This window comes from Manihot esculenta, chromosome 12, assembly GCF_001659605.2.
Source record: "Manihot esculenta cultivar AM560-2 chromosome 12, M.esculenta_v8, whole genome shotgun sequence".
Lineage (NCBI taxonomy): Eukaryota > Viridiplantae > Streptophyta > Magnoliopsida > Malpighiales > Euphorbiaceae > Manihot > Manihot esculenta.
The window spans coordinates 32,085,877-32,107,659 of record NC_035172.2 but is presented as its reverse complement, the minus strand read 5'-3'; the positions used below and the strand labels follow the sequence as shown (position 1 = coordinate 32,107,659).

Below are 21,783 nucleotides of genomic sequence, written 5' to 3'. Positions count from 1 at the left end.
AATGTGCATCACACGTGGAGTTTTAAATTTTATGTAATAGTAGCTATCGAAGTTGCATGAATGATGCAAACTAAAAGAAAAAAAGTTAGAAAATGATTAATTAAAATAATGCACAAATCTCATCCATAACATCATGTCCATGTTTAATGGTATGAAACTCTATACGCCGACAATTAAGTAAACACGAGACACGTGTATTTGGGTATTTGTAATAAAATTGCTTACGTGCTTCCACACGTATATCTAATCTATATAATCAAAAGGGTTTATTTCTTTAATTAATTTTCTTTTTCTGTTTGTTTTTATTAAAGAATAATATAAGTTTAAGAAGCGACTTCCTCATCATTTTCATACACCAAACTTTTGCTCTTTCCCCACCTAGCAAGTATAATTTGGTTTCCTCAACCAAGACTTAATAATTTTTTTTAATATTATAGTTTTAATAATTAAAAAAAATCATTTTGACTTAAGCAGGACAGAATTTAATTTTAATTCAATGAATTTAAAAATAATTATAGTTATATAAAAAAATATTTTTTAATTTTTATTAATTAAAAAATTTTATTTTATATTTAATAAATTATAATTTTAATGGTATTTTTATTTATTATGAAAAAATAATTAATTTATATTTTATATTAAGTAGAATGATTCTCAGATAAATGCTATTGATTTATGACGAGGGTTAAAAGTAATAATTTACTGTACTATAGTAATTTTTTGTTTGAAAAAGTAATAAGAAAAAGCCTATCATTTTCGTCTTTCAACGCATCGATGATGGTGGATTGAAGTTATTGGATGGTGGAATTAGTTTTATGATAGTAAAAACAAAATAAAAACTGGTAATGAGAGGGGAGTTTCCGGGAAAGTGGTCACTTTTGCAGGAAAGTCACCTCATCATTAATTACTCCCAGGGCATCAAATGAATGGATGTGTGGACTATTATTCGAGAGAACCTTCTCATCATTTCATTGTTCAATGTCCACACCAATCATGATAACGTATAGAGAGGGTTACTTTTCTTTTTTTTTTTTTTTTCTTTCTTATATTAAATTAAAAACTAAAAAAAGAAAAATTAAACCCCATGAATCTGGACCGTCCATTAAGTAAGCTCTTCTTTAGGTCTTAACCTATGTCATGTTCCATTATTGTAAAACTTGGAATAAGAAAAACAAAAAAGGAGATGGGATTTGGAATTTTAACCATCAAAAGATAGGTGGAGGGACCCATCTAATAGAAGAGTCGTATAATCTGAAATTCATGGCAAAAGTTATATAAAGTCCCATGAATACTGTAGATAAGTGCCACTGGGACATCACGTGGCATGTGACCCACCAGTTCTCTCAAAGAGACAGCACCTCACGAGTCGAGACCTTTACAAATATATTTTTAATATTTTCTTTCAAGTGAATCATCCATTCGTTTCTTTGTCTACACGGCTATGAGTCTCACCACCACCCATTTTCTTGACCCTTTTGGCCTTTTTCTCAGCTTTGAAAAGAAGAGAAAAGAGAAAAGAAAGAGAGAAGAGCACAACTGAATATATTAGGGACAGGTACACGTGAGCTAACCGCCCACATCCTCCCCACATCCTTCAACTCATTTTATCATCATCTTCTTTTTTTCTTTCTTTTCCTCTCTTGTTATGGTCCTTCAAACTACCAAAATTAAAGCCTTTCACTAAAAAGCATGACTCTCCATGTCTCCTTTGTCTTCTCCCATGATTGTGGTATGACTCATTCCATGTTTTTTAATTATTATTATTAAAAAAAAATTATCATATGTTTAGTTTAACCAACATTTCAGATAACTCTACAATTAGATTTCCACTTTCTTGACAAGAAATCAAATAAAAAAATAAACCTTTTCTTGATTTAGAAATCAAATGCTTGCCCATAGTATATAAGTATATTAAGATTTAACTCAAAAATATTTCACAAGAGACCCATTTTGATTAAGATATTAATTTGCTTATTGGTAGAGATATTTCCAAATAAACTTGGAGAGAGATTCAGATTTTTGACAAGATATATAGAAATAGTAAAGAAATGAAACATAAAAATCAACAAATAAATAATACTCATCCCTTCATATATATTTTTCAGAATAATATACAAACATGTGATAATACTAATTTAAAAAGAAAAAAAAAAAAAAAGGAGATTGATCAGTAGTTACTATTTTCTACAAAATAATTAATTACACTAACTTTGATGACTACAAGCCCTTAACCAAAAAATAGAGGGATTGCGGAGGAGTTCTATACTTTTTTTTTTTTTTAAGTTTTCTTTTATCTCTCCTATCCTGGAACCTTTAACCTTAGCATGCTGCCGAAGGATTGGTGAAGGGATTATAGAAGTGAGGCTTTGAAGCTATTGAAAATGGATTATTCTTTGAAGCACCATCACCAACACCTCCAATTCTTTCACAAGATGGGCACATGGTGAGAGTAGCCGCTGGCATGTGCATGTAAAAGGGCTGTGCCAATTTCAGAGCTTTCAGTTCTTGAAGCTCTTTCTGTAGCCTCCTATTTTCATCTGTTAGTGTCTCACAACATTTCTTCAAGAACTCGCAGTCCACTTCAGTTTGCTTCAGCTTTGTCCTGCATATGATTATAACTCATCATTAATTTAAGACCCATGTTGATTTTCTTTCTTAAAGATGAAGATTTATCATATATGTATAGCTTAAAGTTGATTGTACCTTGTGCTTTAAGCACAGGTACCTTCATCTTTTTGGAAAGAAGGAAACTTTTCTTTGTGGGCCTTTTGTTTTTTGGATATATATTTCATGTAGAGAGAGAGAAAAAAAAAAAGTTTTTAGAGGGTTAAAGATGATGATGGTACCTGGCTCTCCTGTTTTGGAACCATACTTCAACTTGTCTTGGCCGTAGATTTAACTGTCTAGCTAGAGCTTGCTTTTGCTTCTGAAAATCAAAGAATCAAGCAAGATTAAGAACCAACTAATGAATAACAAAAGCAAAAAAAAGTGAAAAATATATAGAGAGATTAATTAATTACAGGATTGAGAGTGCTGTGTTGCTTGAAGCTTTCCTCTAAAAGGGCAGATTGTTCTTTTGTGAGCCTAAGTTTCTTTCTTGTATTAGTAGCATCTTCATCTTCATCACTCACTCTTGAAGAAACTCTCTCTGCCTCTATCTCTTCACTGCTAAGGTCCCTTTCCCTCTTAACCCTACCGCTAGAGAAAGAAGAAACAGCACTATGAGGAGAAGCTTGACGAAACAAATCGGCACCACCAGACTCCTCACAAACTTTCTTGATATCGGTAGTCTTCTTGTTACAACCATAGAAAGTCTCACCAGAAAGCCCCAAGCTAAGCGAAGGCTCAAAACATGGCTTATTCATCATCTTGGGCTTTTCATTATTGTTATTGCCGCGCTTTTCTAGGGTAGTGGTTGCAGAGAAACCTAACCCTAGAACAAGGCCATCATCAAGACAACCCATCAGCTGAAGAAGAAGAAGAAGAAAGGAAGATGAATGGAGAGTGGGATTTGAGAGAAATGAGAGAGCAGAAGGGTCTTTTAAGAAGGGGAAGAGAATGAGTTGGACTTTTTAATTTTTGGGTGGGTGGTTGGGTAGCTATAATTGTTAATCAAAGGAATGAATTTGAGTAGAGAAACGAATCTTGCAGGGCATGGAAATTACGAATGTGAAATTTTTCTCTCACTTACTCTCTATGCAAAGGTTGACCATTTGAACCCCACTGATATTATCCTCCTCAATTTTCTCATTTTCGTATCGCCCAAACAAACAGGAAACTATTCCTATATCTCTCTAATTGATACCTATACAGTTCACATGGCAGTGGAATACACATCAAGAGAATGATTCGCTCAGCGGCTCGCCACCCATTAACGTACCAAAATTAACTATTACCCACTTACTTTTGATATGCTTTTTGGCGTATATGGTATCAATTATTTTCCAAATTCTACTCATCTTTATCCACCATTTCCACTATAAACTCAACCATACACATATACAGTAAAATTTACCTATTTAAATATAGTTTCTTTGCATTCATTCAAAGATTGCTTTGTCTTATAACCTAATCAGCTAGCGGTTAAAGAAGAAAAAAAAAAGGGAAAGAAATGGTTACCTTTTGATTATTGGAAGCCATTATTGGATATTAATAAGCTCTCTTTGAAACAATCACATGAACTGTCTCCCACTCCATTCCTGGTCTAACTAGCCAGAGATGGGTATCATGTCACGTTGCTTACAAAAATAACTTTCTTTTTTTCTTTTCTAATTCTCAATATAGTTATAAATTTGTTTTAAATTAAAGAAGAGATGGTGGGTAGTTTTTATTCTTGCTCGTTATGAATGTGGAAGAGATTAGAAAAGGATGTCCACTATAACTCTAGCCATTGCAAGAAAGAATTTTCACAATAATATATGAATTTTATTATTATTTTTTATGACAGCTAGACTTTATCCATGCTCGCCAGGACCAAGGTGGATGAAACTGGCCCGGAGTCCATGCAGTCCTTTAGGCCGAACAGTTCGGCTTCTCAAATTTCAATTTAGAAACACGGGGCAAATCGAGTCACATGCGGGCCCGGATCTAGGGAGAAGAAACCCAGTTCGGTGATGTAATGTGATGAAAGATAGCAGGTCTAGTCACTTCGCAGTTATGTACGCATATTCGTCAGGAGAAATTAAATAGTTGTCTGACGTAAAGAGGGAGTCTAACGATTCCGTACGTACGAACCTGTATAACAAAGACAGGTGACACTGTAATACAGAGACCGTTAGGCATCGCTAGCAAATAAATGAAAAGGAATAAAAGGAGAGGAATATTCTTCTCACCGTTTAATCTCACACAACTACTAAATTTCCCTATTTTAAATTTCAAAATATTAATTTTATATTATAAATTTATATAAACTTGATTTAAATAATTTTTTTATGGGATCACGAGGAAGTGGAATATGAGATAATTGTGATGTGTGTGAAAAAGAAAAAGAATGAAAATTAAGAAAGTAGGTAGAAGACACAAATGGAGTTTGAAAGAGTTGTATAATGGTGCCAGAATATGATTCATCAACAAGAATCCGGATCTTTGCTTAACTAGAAAGTTGATGTGGAGTGTTTTGGACCTACTTGCTACGTATACATATACATTTTTAAACCACTTTCAATAATGCTTTGTCGGCTATGCCCATCAGAACTCACAAGAAGTTCGGTCACCCATAAAACATGACAATTCTTTCTTTTTTTCTTTTTTTACATTAAATATATAATTTCATCTAAATTACTATTTTTATCACATTTAATCCTAATATTACCAAGAAAAATTCATGAAAATTGTTATTTTGGTGATAAGTTTAAATTATATTTATAAAAAAATTTTATCAACTACATATTAAAGGTAGAATTACTTTGAGATTTTTGAGTTCTTATTATATTTATAAAAATTATAATTTCATGAAAAATGACAGTTCCATGGATGTTTATCATCATGCTATTTGCAGCATTCCTGAGAAAAAAGGGATGGATATTGTTTTTTTTTTTTTCTTTTATTCTGTGAAAAAAAAAAAAAAAACCATGGGAGATGATGTGGAAATGCAAATTTAAAGAAGGGAATTATCCGAAGCTTTTGTCACCTAGCTAGTGGCTGTAGCAGTATACCAAAAAGCAAGTAGATAGGATAGCCCATTATTTATTTTTATTTTTAGACCCAAAGTTGAAATGGATAGACATTGACTTTGTTTAGAGATCACAATAGATTCAGTATTTTGGGATATTAGATGTAGTCAAATTTTAATAAGATCGAGTTTAAAAAATTAGAATTTAAATATTTTTAAAAATAATAATTTTTTAAATAAAAATTATTAATAAAAAATATTTTTATATAAATTATTAATTAAAAATATAAAATTAAATGAATTCAAATAATATTCAAATAATAATAATAATATTTAATACAATCTTAAATAATTTATGATAAATTTTAATTAAATTTAAAATAAATTTAAATATTAATAATATTAAATGAGACTGAGAGGGCAGTGAGAGTTGCCCCTCACCTCCTAGTTTGGTTCTTTTATTATTCAAGTCTAGAGAGTTTGTATTATAGATTTTGTGAAACAGTCCGATTCAAATTGATTTAAATAATTTTTAAATTTATTATTTAGATTAAAATTATTAATTTAAATTATTTAATAATTTCGTATTTACTGTTATATACAATTTAAAATTATTGTAATTTTTTGTTGGAATGCAGTTCAAGCTGATAGCTCGAGCAATCCGCTGATTCTTGGCTCATACAATAATTAATATTTTTAAACAATAAAAGTAAATTTTCATTTTTTTTAAAAAAAAATAGGCGTATTGTTAAATTCTTAAACTTATAGGTTAAAAACAGAAAAAGAAAAATCTATTGTATGTTTTTTATGATTCGGTGGACTAGTATAAAAGACCAAGAAAACTAGTTCAGCTAAGAGTCCAAAACAAAATATCCAAACAATGCATATCCACAATAATAATCCAATAACCCAATCAACCACGATAGCAGCTCAGAAAGCAATAACTCTCAACCCATACTTGACCGATACAAGCACCATCTCACAAGTTTGGATTCACTTATGCACCATTTGGGTCACTGAAGAATGGAACAAGGAGGAAAATACAGTTAAGAAACAATGATGACAACCCTAATCCAACTCTTCAGCAAACAATGGAAAACAATAACAAGAGAATAAATGGCACAACTATAAGCACACATGCAATCAGAAGTCACAGTAAAAAAGAAGTAGCTCATAAGAAGGACAAGTGCAGAAGGAGGTGGCGTAGCAAAGCTCTTGACTGGTCATCAACCTACAAGAATGTAACCCACTAGACGTATTGGTGCAATCCCAAAATGGAACACCACATAGATGCAAAGAACCTTCCCAAATAAAAGAATGGTTTTTCTTTTTCAATTCTGGAGAAAAAGGTGAGTGAAATTTTAATGGATAAAACAGATGGCAAGTGTGAAGGGAAGAAGAAGCGCGTGTGAGAGACAGAAATGATTTGGGATGATGGGCATTGGATTCAGTGGGGAATTGATGATTATGGGGATGATTTTTGGAGAAACATAATTTATTTTTTTTCTAAAAAGATAAGAAAACTTCGTTAATTCAAAGAGAATATAAAAATAATGTGAGGAGGAGAGACATCAACCCAAATTCTTTGACCTGACTCAGAATGAATTGATATTGCTACAATATGAGCGATATCATTCGCAGATCTATGAACAAAAACACACTTTGCTTCCTCATAACTAGATAGAAGCAATTTATAATCTTAAATCAAAAGGCCAAAAGACAATAAATCATCCAACAAATCACAATTAACTGACATCACAAGTACCTAAGGATCTAATTCGAAAAGGACTCAATCCCATCCGCACTCTTTAATCCAGCTCAATGCTTCCCAAAATGCCATAACTTCAGCACACTTTGCATCCATCTGACTATAAAAAGAGCATGCTCTAACAACCACAAAACTCCCATCATCATTCCTGATTACACAACCGAAACCTACCGAACCTCATTGCAAACTTAAAGAGACGTCAATGTTCGCCTTGATCCAACTGTGCGGCAGAGGAGACCAGAGCGAGCCGAATCAACAATGGTGCTTACCCCTTTTTTTCAGACCATTTTTATCTCTACTCTCATCGATACTTCATATTTTATATAAATTTAAATTATATTTTCATTTCATCTCAATTATTACTTATTTAGTTTTGTAATTTCTACGTTTCATAGCGTTAGATTTTTAAATCAATTAAATTATTTATTTGACTTTTAATTTAATAAAAATTTAATTTAAAATTAATATATTTATAATCAGCAAGTTCAAGTTTTAATAAAAATTGAGTTGACTTTAAACCTAAAACAAATTATAAAAATTCCCGGTTTAAAAGCTAAATTCAACTCAATTAAATTAACAACAAACTATATGCTAATTAGCTTTATCTCCATGCACATTTTAAAAAACAAGACTTTTAATAATAACAAAAATTAAAATAGACTTATATCTTTTGAGAAGAAGTTTTCAGGTATTTAAGAGATATTTAAGGCAAATCTAATGATTTTTAAAACATTGTTGATAACTTATGAATACAGTTTAAATATATAAAATAATAATTGTTGTTTGTAATTTATTTTTTTGATTGCATGACCTATCATATTTAATAAAGTTTTCACTTTATGATTATTGATGATCTGAGATTTAGTGAGAAAATGAGATGAGAACACGTGGACAAAAACTTGATTCCATGTGGATAAAAAGCTTAATTCCACGGAGAAGTTAATAGATCTGATGAATGGCTGAAAATTAATATACTGAACTTTTGGTTTGTGGATATTAAAATTTATAGAAGAATTTGTGTGTGCTGTATATTAGTAAGACGACAAAAATTAATCTTTTAATGTGGTTGGTCTAGAGGTATTTATTCTCTAATCATGTTGAAACGTTTTGGTTGACGTTCTATCGGAGTGGATGATAATATGTCGTAGCGGATGTATTAGACGACTCATTAATAGTGGATAGTCGATTGATAAATGTTGAGCCGCTTAAACCATACCCTGTCCATTACGAGCGTCATGTCTGTTAGTTCTACCGCACTCACAATCATGACTCTAGGGGCTCCACTACTTTCAAAGAGGTCTACTCATTGATTCCAAATTTTAAAGAGATCGGCCTACCTGTTTCAGACATTGGTAGGGTCAATGGAATTAAAGATCTGATCTTTACATATTATAGGTGAATCATCCATTGCCCAATTAAACCGGATGATCTGATATCTTTCGTGTCTCATGTGCACCTATCATAATCTCTATAAATCCTGTATTGTTTTATATTATCAACCATTAAATTATTAATGGATGACTTTCACAAGCACTATATAAATACATCTATGTTTAGAAAATACTAAGTCTAATATTGAAAAAATGTAATTAGAAATATCTATATATAATTAAAAAGTCTTTGGTAATAATATCAATAAGTGTTAGATGCACTCATTAAATTTTAAACGAGAGAATTCATATTTGATTCCTAAAAAAGACGATGTTAGGTGATCAACTATGAACCCAACGAATTAATATTTATAAATTTTGTTAATAAAAAGATAAAGAAAATACTATAAGCACTATATAATGCACAAATTGTATAGAAAGTTACTCTTTTTCTTTTGCATATTATAACAATAAAGTAATAAATTTACAACAAGTATACATATGAAACACGACTTAATTCGAACTGTGAATTGAACTGGTCAAATATCGAATTCGAGATCAAATGAGTCAATTAATTTCAATTCATAAATTTGACCGAAACTTTAAAGTATAAGAGTCGGTTATAAACCCTCCTCCTCTAAACTAGAATTGAAATTAATCGGTTTGAATCAACAATCCAATTTAATTTCGATTTCATCTTTTATTTGTAAAATAAATTATTTCATAAAATTGTTTATAACTAAGTTTCTTTCCAAGTTAAAAGTGAATGAAAGGCGGAAAAACTTCCTTTTCAAGTTAAAAATAGAATATTACCGAAGTGCACTTTTTTTTTTCTTATTTCTTGAAAAAGTGCCGGAGAGAAATATTATTTCAGAAAATTATATAAATTTATAAAAAAAATTCATAGAACAGTTGGGGCTTGCTGATAAAATAACTCCAAAAAATCACTACACACAGAGGGGAACATTTTAGATTCTATTTGTTTATAAAAAATAATTTATATTTAAAAAAATTTATTAAAAAATATTTTTATAAAAATATTTTTAATAAAATAATTTATTTTTATTATTTTAATTTAAAAAATAATAAATTTATATATAAAATTTTAATAAGAAAAAAGGAAATCGATTTTTTTATAATGATTTATTTTTTTAGTAAAAAAATATTATTAATTAAATTTTTTGAGTATTTAAAATATTAAAAAATATAAAAAATTGGAATCTTTAAATTAAAAAGAAAATCTAAAGTGGAGAATCATTTTCCATTGGACAAGAAGACTCTGGGTTAGCAAACTAGCTATATATACCCAGTTAAATTTTTATTATTATTATTATTTTGGCTAAGAGAAGCATCAAATGTAAAAATGCACTGACCAAGCAATAAAGGAAATGGCTTTAGTCAGATAGCTTGTCCCACTTGAACTCTCTTTTACAGGAAGTGCTAGATCCTGGATGCAGCTTCCACATGGATAACTAGTGAAGTGGGAGACCCCACCACACTAATGGTGACTTACTTTGAAACACAACACACCCTCTTGGGTCCCACGGACACTTGTTGGGGGGCATATGGCCTTCGTATTTGTTAAACTGCCCTAGAGCCAGAATTGACCTGGTAGTTAGAGGTTGCAAAAACAGTTGAGCTTTTCCTGCTCTGCTTCTTCCGTGGCTCAAAATTGACGCTTTAGGACACAACATATCAAACGAACGGCAAATTCTGAATATAGATAATCTTTAAAATTTTTAAGAAAACATTTTAATTTTTTAATAGGCATGCTGAGCACGAATTTAATTTATTTAGACAATGTATATAAAAAATAAAAAAATATTATTATATTACAAAATGATACTAAAAAAATGATAATAAATAAAAATGGAGTTGGCTTGTTCTTCAAAAAAAGTTGATATTTTGATCTGTAGTACTGAAAAAAAATGCATAGAAAATGGAGATGACGTTCTGATTGATGGAGACCATGACGTGGAGGAAGGTAGGGAGGAAGGTAGTGGTCATGGTCCTGAACCTAAATTCTTTCGTGATACATTGATGCATGAGAATAATAACGCTGATTTGCATGAAGGGGAGGCAGATGTCTGCACGCATTTGCTGGTTTAGCAAGAGGATAAGGAGGATGAGGTTGATGATATTGAGTCGTGTCCAACAATTAGACTCTCTCCTAACGATATTAGTAGATTGAGAAATCATTGGAAATATACGATTATTGTTAAACCGATAGTAGATCGATTGTTTACACATACTTGGTGAAAATGGTAAAGAAATTATGGATTGTAGCAGCCTTAGAAGTGATTGCTTTAGATAATGGCTTCTTTTTAGTCAAGTTTGCATCCGAGGGTGATTATAAACATGCTCTCAATGAGGGTTCTTGGATTATTGGTGACCATTATTTGTCTGTGAGAACGTGGAGGCCAGACTTTGACTCTTTCTCTGATGTTTTAACGTCATTGACTGTTTGGGTGAGATTCCCATGTCTTCCCATTGAGTACTATGATGCAAATTTGTTATTGAGAATTGGTAGTAAATTGAGAAAACCGATTAAAGTTGATACTAATACTAATTTAGTAACTAGAGATAGATATGCCTGAATTTGTGTGGAACTCGATTTAATCAAACTTTTGATTTCAAAGTTTAGGTTGCGGAGCAGATTAGGCGTGTAGAGTATGAAGGGCTACATCTAGTTTGTTTCTCTTGTGGAAAGTTTGGCCATGCTTTAGTTGTTTGTCCATCATTATAAAAACTCGCTCTGGTAGATCATCCAACTACAGAAGGTGAGGTTGTTCCTAATTTGGCGACAATGGTGTATCAATGCTTGGACTCTATTGTTGCTAGTAAGGAAAAGTCCGAGTTTGGAAGGAATGCTATCCCTGAAAGTAGGGATATTAATCCAGCTGTGATAGAGAAATTTGGGGATTGGATGTTGGTTAAAAAGGATAAGAGGAGAGGTTATAGGCTTAATTATAGGAAGAGCTCAAATGATGCAAGTCAAACTCTTAGGCGAGAAAATGGAGATGTTAATGGACAAAGTGGGTCCAGGTTTGAGGCTCTCTTAATTGATGTTAATGCAAACTTGTTTTCTTTGTATCCCTTTATGCAATGCTATGGACAAGATCTCTAGAGATTTTATTTGGAAAGATATTCATAAGGGCAATCACATTCATCTTGTAAATTGGAAAACTATTCAAGAATCTAAAGCTAAAGGTGGATTGGGAATTCGAAAGCATCGTTTGATGAATCATGCACTACTGGGAAATTGGGATGGAGGTTATAGTTAGGGGTGTGCATCGGTCGGTTCGGTTCGGTATCGAATCGAACCGGCTAAAATCGATTTAACCGAATTATTTTAAATTGTAAACCGAACCGAACCAAATAAGATGAAAAACCGAATCGAACCGAATCGGTTCGGTTCGGTTCGATTCAAAATCAGTTTTTGAGTTAGAAACATCAGAAACTCAAAATTTCAGGTGAGCCTAGTTTCCAGCAATTTTATTAATGCAACATAGTACTAAAATAATTAGAAAAATAGTACTCAAAAGCAGAAAAAAGGTGGACACCAGCAAAAATCTAGATAAGGTAAAACGCAAGTCAAAAATACTTAAGCCTCCAAAGTATTTTTGAAAGAAACAAACAGACAAACCTTGTTGAGGAAAAGAAGTAGCATTCAACTTTTTCGATTCAAAGATATCTTCTTGAAAAAAGATATTGCACCAAATAAAATAACTGAATCATGAATGATAATATATAAATTAATTGACAATTTAGTAAACTGAGAGGGTGAAGATTCACTTCATACAGGGAATAAAAGATATAGAACAACAGTCCACTCAGCCCAAGACCATGGTGTTACCCGCAACAATATATTTCATCTTTCAACAAGTGCCTCATGACAGTGGGTAAAGTATTTCTCAAGAAAAATAGTAAACAAGATGAAAGAAAAAGGAAAAAGGAAAAAGGAAAACAACTTACAGAGAACAGAACAGAGAGTGGATGCACATACAGAATTAGTATGTGAAACAGCATAGTCAGGATGATGGAAGCAACAAGCCATAAATTACTCCAGGGAGGGATAACACTAAGAAAAGGGACAAAAATCCACTGAAAGTCAAACACAAATTTAATGGCATCTGAAAAGGCATTAAATATGCAGGAATTCTCAATCAAAGATGGCACTCACAAAAGTGATTGATTTTCACTGAGATTGTTCAAAGCATTAAACATCTCAACAACGAGATTGTTCCCGAAATTGTCTCCCGCTTTTGTGTTTCTTGAAGATGACCTGCTTCAAATTGTTCATCTGAATCTATCATTGCTGAAATGCCAACACTACCAATCTGCTCAAACCTCTTGTTCAGTTCCTGGCCACTGCAACACAATTCCTCTTCTAAATTCCTCAATGGACAATCAAAAACATTACTTCCCATTTGATCAGATGCACAGTTCCAATCACTCAAGATCAGTAACTCCTACGACCTCTGATATTAATTCTTAATACATAGTCCTTCACTTTTGCCTAAGTTTAGTACTTGAAAATGTGAGAATACTGAACGAAGAAGTAAATATACAACTCTAATTCACTGAATAACCAAACCCCTACTAATATACTTAATCAAATATAATAGTTAAATTATAAAATAATTCAAACAACATCAAAACAACATCAAAATATAATAATAAGTAGTCCACACTCCATATTATGTCCATATACTTCATATAATCCACTAACAACTAACCATATATCCATATTCAGATATCCTCCATTTAATAAATATAAAACCTAATAAAATAGTTAATTCCAAAATATCCATCAACAATTATGTCACCAACAATCAACCCTCTATTATTCAATTCCTCCATTCTTCAAATGCCAATTAATTTCTATAAAAACATGAAAAAAAAATATTAGAATTGTTAAACTAAATGAACAAAAAAAAAATTAGAATTGTTAAACTACATGAACAAATTCACTTATATATATATATATGAATAATTACCTAATTTACCTTCAACTATCCAAATTTATCGTATTTTCATTTGTACTACTGCTTATGTCCACATTTGCAAATGCTGAAAAATTAAAAAAAAAAAAAAGTAAAATTGATACTTTCAAATAAAAATAAATAAAACATAAAAAACAAATTAAATAAGATTAATACATACATTCTTCAAGTCTTTCAAGGTCTGCAATTTGTTCTTTAATCGGTTTGTGATGTTGGGATTTTCGCAACCAATCTTGTGTGCATATTAAGGCTTCCACTATTTTAGGAGTTAAAGAACTCCTAAAACAATCAAGCACTCTACCTCCAGTGCTAAACGCTGATTCTGAAGCAACTGTGGATATAGGAACCGCTAATATATCTTTCACCATGAGTGATAAGATAGGAAACCTATTAGCATTCATTTTCCACCATTTTAATATGTCAAAATCTTCTTTCTCATTCAACACTAAAATGTCCTCATTCAGATAAGAATCTAAGTCAGACTTGCTCTTCGCTTCACCAATCTCTATTTTATGTTGCATGAATTGATGTCCCAATCTCATTCTAGGTTTCTTTTTTGTTCCTTCTTCGATGCTCATGCTCTCATTTACATTTCCAATGTGTTCATTTGCATTTTCAGATTGAAATATTCTCTTGTAGTCATCAAATAATTCATACACAAATAATTTAATCTTCTTTGCCAATTCTGTACCTTTTTCTTTTCCATACACAGTTGAAAGAGCAAAATGCATAAATTCTAACTTATATTGAGGGTCAACCACCACTGCAATGTAAATAATTTTATTCATCTTATCTGGATCCCCCCAATATTTATCAAATTTAAGCTTCATCTTCTCTCTCATACATGACAATTCCAAGTCATTACTTGATTTCCACTCTTGCAACAAACAGTCAACAGAACTAATCTCATCAAAAAATATATTAGAAGTAACATATCTAGATCCAGAAATTCTCAAAGTAAGTTCATAAAAATGTCCCAAAAATTCAACAATTTTTCCAATATATTCCCATTCTAGACTATCTGGCACACCATTACCTTCACATGATTGAAGATCAATTTTAAAGTATGGATCTACAGTTGCATATCTGTCAAATGCATTTTCAAACTTCAGTGCAGAACTTAACATCAGATAAGTAGAATTCCACCTAGTGGACACATCTAAGCATAAAGAACTCTTGCTTTGAATACCTTCCATCTCACAACATGCCTTAAACCTTTGCAACCTCGCAGGAGATTGCCTAATATACCTAACTGCATCTCTAACCTTTTTAATTGGAGTAAGACCATCCTTCATTCCATCAACAACAACTAAGTTGATTATGTGGGCAATGCATCTCATATGAAGATATTTTCGATTTAAAATGCTAAACCCCCAAGCATTGATTTTCTTTTTCAAATAGAAAATTGCAACATCATTTGAACTGGCATTATCAACAGTTACAGTAAAGACTCTCTTAATTCCCTAATTAAGCAAGCAACTTTCAATTGTCATCCCTATGTCATCACCTTTATGACTTGTAATAGGACAAAAATTAATAATTTTCTTCTGCAGTGTCCAATTATCATCAATAAAATGTGCAGTGACACACATATAGTTGATTCTTTGCAATGAGGTCTATGTATCTGTAGTAATACAAACCCTTTGACTAGTCTTCTGGAAAAAAATTTTTAATTTCTTCCTTTCTCCTAAATACAAGTCATAACAATCCCTAGACACTATCCGACGAGATGGTATTCGAAACCTAGGCTGTGTATATTCAACCCATTCTCTAAATCCTTAACCTTCTACAAATATAAATGGAAGCTCGTCAACAATAATCATCTTAGCTAGTTTCTGCCTCGAGACATTCTGATCAAAATGCCATGAACTTAATGTACCTATCTGTGTTCCCCCTCCTCCCTCTTGTGTACTACAAGTAGGTTGCAAAGACAGTTGGGATTGTCTTGTAGTCATACTATGAGGGTTCTTTATGCATGCAAACATATGATTTCTAAGTGAAGTAGTACCATTCTTTTTTGGATCAGAAAAAAAATTCCTTATCACAATAATTGCACTTGCCTTTTTGCATACCAGTATTATCGGCAAACTTGGTGAAGTGATCCCAAACAGTTGATCTTGGCTTCATACTCTTTCTTTTTGTTTTGGAAGTAGCTTCTCCTACTTCAGTTTGGCTTGAAGTAATTGGAGGTTGATTAGACATTATCAAAAGAGGATTACTTGATACTCCTTATTGTGACTCTGTCATCTTCAAATAAAAATTGATCTGTATAAATTGAAAATATAAATAGTTACACACAAATTTAAAGTATTATAAAGCACAAAAAATAAAAAAATAATGCACCTAAAACTAGATTAAACTTGACAAGATGAAATCATAAATGAAATCATAAATGATTTATTCTAGCAGAATTTACAAGATGAAATCATAAATGAAATACACCTGAATAAATAAATAAACTTTCCTTAAACTCCCAAATTCTTACCATACAGCAGCTAAAAATATAAAGACAATCATACCAAACATTTGAAGATTGCGAAAAAAAAAAACAGGAATTTAAGAAATCAAGATATCTAACCAATTGAACTCTCCAAAATCCGAAACTGTTACTGCTCACCCTCTATTTCTTTTTTTTCTTTTAATTTTCTAATTGGAAGAAGAAAAAGAAGTAGTCCACCTGCGGCACTTCTCTATGTAGCTGAAGAGTTGTGAATTTCGCAAAGCTGTTAATGACTTAATTCAACTTAAAGCATAACTGCCACCATTAACACAATTTGTTTAAAACATCAACTTCAAAAGAGTAAATTAATAATAGCACATATAGCAGTAGGAAATAGTAGGTTTGTCTGTATCTCCTTACACTGTCCAACGAGATGACAATTCAAGTTTTGTTCTATAGCCTGTGAGAGAGACGGCTGTGAAATACTGAAACTTACAAGCTAAACTTACAAGCTAAGTTCATGAAACTTACAGTGAAAAGAGTCTCGCGAGCGACGGCTATGAGAGAGAGACACGAGCGATGGCCGTGAGAGAGAGACGCGAAGGATGGAGAGAAGAGACTCTGGCTTTGGCGAGTGGGTGGCAGGGTGGGTGGCCGGTGGGTGGCTGTGGGACTGGCGATTGGGTGGGTGGGTGGCTGTGGCTACGGGACTGAAGCGGCAAAGGATGGAGAGAAGAGACTCTGGCTTTGGCGAGTGGGTGGGTGGCCGGTGGGTGGCTGTGTGACTGGCGGCTGGGGTGGGTGGCTGTGGCTACGGGACTGAAGACGAGAAGGATGGAGATTTCAGATTAGGGATTTGGTCTGAGAGAGATGAAGGTATGTGCGGCGTGAAGAAGGACGTGGGATGGGAAGTGAATTGATATAACCCTATAATAAAACGCTGCGTTTAAGATTAAAATCGGTCGGTTCGGTTCGACCAAACTATTTTGACTCTAAAACCGAATCGACCAACCCGAATTTTTTAAAAATTAAAACCAAATCGAACCGATTTTATTTTAAAACCGAACCAAATTATTAAATTAAATCAGTTCGGTCGGTTATTTCGGTTCGAACCGAACAGTGCTCACCCCTAGTTATAGTGATTTCCTGATTCCTTGTGAGGGAAAACTATTGTGAATAAATTTTTTTGATGGCTATTTTTCTTAGATGAGAGTACCAGCTGTTTCGGGTTCCTATATTTGGAGGGGTATTAAAGTGGGTTTTGATGTGGTGAGATAAGGGCTAGTTCGGGAAGTGAAAGTGGCTTGGAGATGAGTTTTTGTATGGACTCATGGCTTCTTATAAGCCCTCTGTTCAATCAAGCAATTGTTCCTATTGATGAGATAGCTAAAACGCTGCCTGTTAGGGCGTTTTGGAATGACAATTTAGGTTGGAAGTGGGATGTGCTTCAAGATTCATTGCCTGTTAATATGTTATACTCTTTGAAATCTCGGCTCCTTTCTGAAAACATTGGCCTGAGGGATCAATATGTTTGGAATTATACTAATTCTGGGACATATTCGGTGAAGTCAGCATATGGGGTTTTGAGTAATTATGTTGTTAATCAGAATTTTAAATTATGGAAGCATGTGTGGAAGATAAAGGTCTCTCAAAGGGCATGTATGTTTTTATGGCAAATTTCTCATGGTAAGATCCTTTGTAATATAGAAAGAAGAAAGAGAGGTTGTAAACCTTGGATGATTCATATGGATATTGCCATGTTGCTGAGGATATTTTACATGTGTTAAGGGATTTTCCTTAGGTTATTGATCAAACCAAATTTAGTCCCATTTTTCATGTTATTATTTATGTTAATTTATACATTTTCTACCTAATTTTGTGGTTTTGATCTTATTTTACAGAAAATGGTGTAAAAGGGTAATTTGATAAAAATGGCCCTAAAACTATCCAAAAGAGAGTAAAAGAGAACAAGTCTGGGTTGCCCCAACCAAGTTAAAGCTGAAATGGGAAAGGGATGAGGAAATTACAGGCCTGTTGTTTGACTAAGTTGAAGCTTGAGTGACTAAGTTGTTTGTTGCTTGAGAACAAGCAAAAAGTTAGGTGTGGGGGTATTTGATCAAGCATAATTTAGCCACATTTTTATTATATTTATTACTGCTTAAATTACACATTTTTCTAGCTTAATTTATGTTTTTGTTATGTTTTTGTAGAAAAAAAAGAAAATGGAAAGTTGAAGAAAAAGTGCAGAAAAAGCTGGAAAAGTGATAGGATCAAAGTGATTTGGCCAAATCACCCGCAGAAATCAGAAACAGGAAGTTAAGGCAGAAATCTGGAGGCAACGCACATAAATGATTTGGGCAAGTGATCTGCCCAAATCACTCGCCCAAATCACAATGATGCAGAGAAACAGCAGAAACGGGAAAAAGTGCAGAAAACTGAAATTCAAAAGCAAAGGAGTCCAAATCCATTTCAAACACTCCAAGATCAGTCCCTTAAGCCACGAGGAGGCCTTTTCACTTGAGGAAATCCATTCACAATTAAATAAAAGATCCAAAGAGGAATCAAAGACCACAAAAGACCAAGTCAAGATGGGAATTTTCAAACCCTAATTGGATTAAAATTCTCCAGCTATAAAAGGGACAGCTTCCAACGCAGCAGACATCATCATCTCAGCCTCGAAAATTCTGCAGAAATTTGGCAGACTTCTCCTTCTTCTTTTCTTCTATCTTTTTATGTAATTTTGTCCACCATGAGTGGCTAAACGCTTTCCTTTCTAGTTGAAGTTGGAAAATTTTAGATTTGTGATGAATTGGGAGATTTAATTCTCCATTATTAAACTCTTGTTTACCTTCAATATTTGTGCAACTTGATCTTTCTATAATTATTGCTTTGCTTTTAGAATCAATTAAGGCATGTTGCTTTTAATTGCTTAAGTAATATATTATTTGAATGATTTAGGTCTGTAATTGCTTAGGTTGTTTAAACTCAAATATAATCGGTTTCATAATCTAAACTTGACCACGCAGTTGATAAGGATAGAATTAGGTTTCTCTAAGTCTTAAGGCAGTTAACAGTTGTTCGATGCTAAAAGCCCCAAGGACGTTCCTTAGCAACTTGTTAACTAGTGTTTGATTAGCGAACGTTTCCTAATCAAACTAGAACTAAGGAGGAATTTGGATTGTGAGAAGCGTCTTCCACATCCTAAACTAATTTATTGAAATAAATAAGAGTATCAAAAAGATCAATGATCAATTCTAAACAAGCTGAATTAGATCTATTCTTCAACTAGAATCCTTCTCCCATTAGAATTCTCATCTTTTCAAATTATTGCTTTCTCTTGCTATTTAATATTAATCCATCAAATCAAACCCCCCTCTTTTAATTATTTGTTATTTACTTGTTCAAGTCATTAGGAAAACCCGTAGTGTCAAGTTCCTGTGGTTCGACCCTATTGCCACTATCTGCAAATTAGTTTGTTGGTTGATAATAGGTTTATTTTTTACGGCTTCGACAACCGCTATCATATAGTAAGCAATAAACACGGAAATAATATAAATATCAAGAATAATTGAGGAAACAATAGAACCACATAAATCTCACAACCAATTGAACTGAAATCTTAATTATCTTTTAACTGAAAATGAGAAACTTAGTCACACACATTCATGGCTGAAACACCACAATGAGAAGAATGTTTTCAGTCTCCTAAACAAATTACGAGTGGGAGATGAGAGATGAGATGTTAGATACATTAGAATATTCTGTTTTTATACTGTTAAGAGTTCTAACTTAACCTAAATATAAGTAGCTAAAATCAAAGTTGAGTAATCTTAGCATATAAGAGCTATTTGTTTGTTTTTAGGATTTAAAACTGGACTCTATTCGTCAAATATGTTATACCCATAACGTATTGCATAACAAAGTTCGTCTGAGAATTAAAGTTTAAGTATGACTATACTTCTTATCCTTATGTGAATTTGATTGGGTTCACATTTAATTTTAAAATGTAGAGTCGAAATTAGATTTTTCTCAAATTATTTTCTAATCCTTGTTTAGCTTATTAAAATATCAAAATTCAAACGAATCAACCTATTTTAAATAAAATCAAACTCAATATCTAAGTGTATTAGAATATTAAAACTACAAAACCTACATATTATCAACAATCGCATGGATGAATGGTTAGCGGAAAATTCAGTTGCAATATGATTCCCAAACTGTGATTTCAATGTTAATTAAAAGGGGGAGTGACGTTGATCGCCATAGGAATATTTTGACAGCTTGTTTGAATTTGGTGGATCGTAGGTGGAAAATTTAACTTGTGAAGGTCTTTAGAGAAGCTAATTCAGTTCCAGATCAGTTGGCTAAGGATGCTATTGCAGGTCCTTCTGATATGCAGATGTTTGTGAATCTTCCTTTAAAGATTAGTGATTTGCTCCTTGCTGATAAAGTTGAAGTAGTTTGGCAAAGACATGTGCCTCAGTAATGGGTTTTAACTCTCTATCTAATTGAAAAAAAAAATAATTATTAGAAGTCAAAATATATAATATTCTTTTTCATTAACTCAATATCTAATAGAATTTCATTTTATAATAAAGAAAATAAATTCCATCATTATAACAATTTTATGTAATTCTTAATCTGAATTTTTCTTTTAAAAAAATATTAATATCAATTATATCTAAGTAAGACAAGAATCATGAGTAAAATTATAAAATTTATTGTAATAAATTTATAATAATATTGTATGAATTGTTTCATGTTGCTAATATAAAATTATGATCATAAATGTTTTGTAAAAAATTATTATTGTAACTAAAGAATAATTATTATTAATAATAAATATTATTATTAAAAAATTTTTATTAATATTAATAATTTTATTATACAATAAACATTAAAATTAACAGCAAAACGAATTAAAACAACATTAATTTTATTGATATATTAACTTAATATGAAAACAATATGATTAATTATTATCGGTAATATATAAAAACATATAACAACAATAAAAATTAGAATTATTAATAAAAATATTTTAACAATAATATTTATTGTTACTAATAATTATTTTTTCTAACAGTAATTATAATTTTGTTATAAAATATTTATATTCATAATTTTATAACAGTAATATGCAATTAATTTTATAACAGTAATATGTAATTATTATATTTTATTATTATAAATTTATATCATTAATAATAATTATTTATATTACTATTGTATGTATTTTTATAATAGTAAAATTAATATTACCGTAAAATTTTTATTGCTAATTGATGCAATATAAGAATCGTCTAAAGAAAATTATGAGCTGTTAGCATAAGTCAAAGTCAGTCACGTGGTAAAAATTTAATAAGGTGACACATTGTTGCAGAAGTCTCACCTACATAAAAGAAGATTAAGACATCATGACACTCGGTATATCACCAAAACTCACATTTTTCCCGAACAGATCGAGACTTCATGAAAAGTTACAGTTAACGGATATAATCTAGTAGATTCTCTTAAAGTTATCATTAGCGGATATAATCTAGCAAATCCCCTTACACCTATAATCGTGGAATCCCCTATCTACTAGC

At 31.8% G+C, this 21,783-nt stretch overlaps 2 protein-coding genes across 2 annotated transcripts; both read right to left on the bottom strand.

The window, feature by feature from the left end:
• Positions 1-2,062: 2,062 nt before the first annotated feature.
• Positions 2,063-3,754, bottom strand: LOC110607852 (homeobox-leucine zipper protein HAT22). Its single transcript, XM_021747016.2, has 3 exons — positions 3,021-3,754; positions 2,847-2,926; positions 2,063-2,602 (listed from the first exon to the last, which is right to left on the bottom strand). The coding sequence occupies exons 1-3, from the start codon at positions 3,462-3,464 to the stop codon at positions 2,320-2,322; spliced, it is 807 nt and encodes a 268-aa protein (XP_021602708.1). The 5' UTR covers positions 3,465-3,754; the 3' UTR covers positions 2,063-2,319.
• A 10,006-nt stretch (positions 3,755-13,760) lies between these two features.
• On the bottom strand, positions 13,761-15,957 carry LOC110607853 (zinc finger BED domain-containing protein RICESLEEPER 2-like). Its single transcript, XM_021747017.1, has 3 exons — positions 15,812-15,957; positions 13,916-15,177; positions 13,761-13,822 (listed from the first exon to the last, which is right to left on the bottom strand). Exons 1-3 carry the CDS (start codon positions 15,955-15,957, stop codon positions 13,761-13,763), a joined length of 1,470 nt encoding a protein of 489 aa, XP_021602709.1.
• Positions 15,958-21,783: the final 5,826 nt, after the last annotated feature.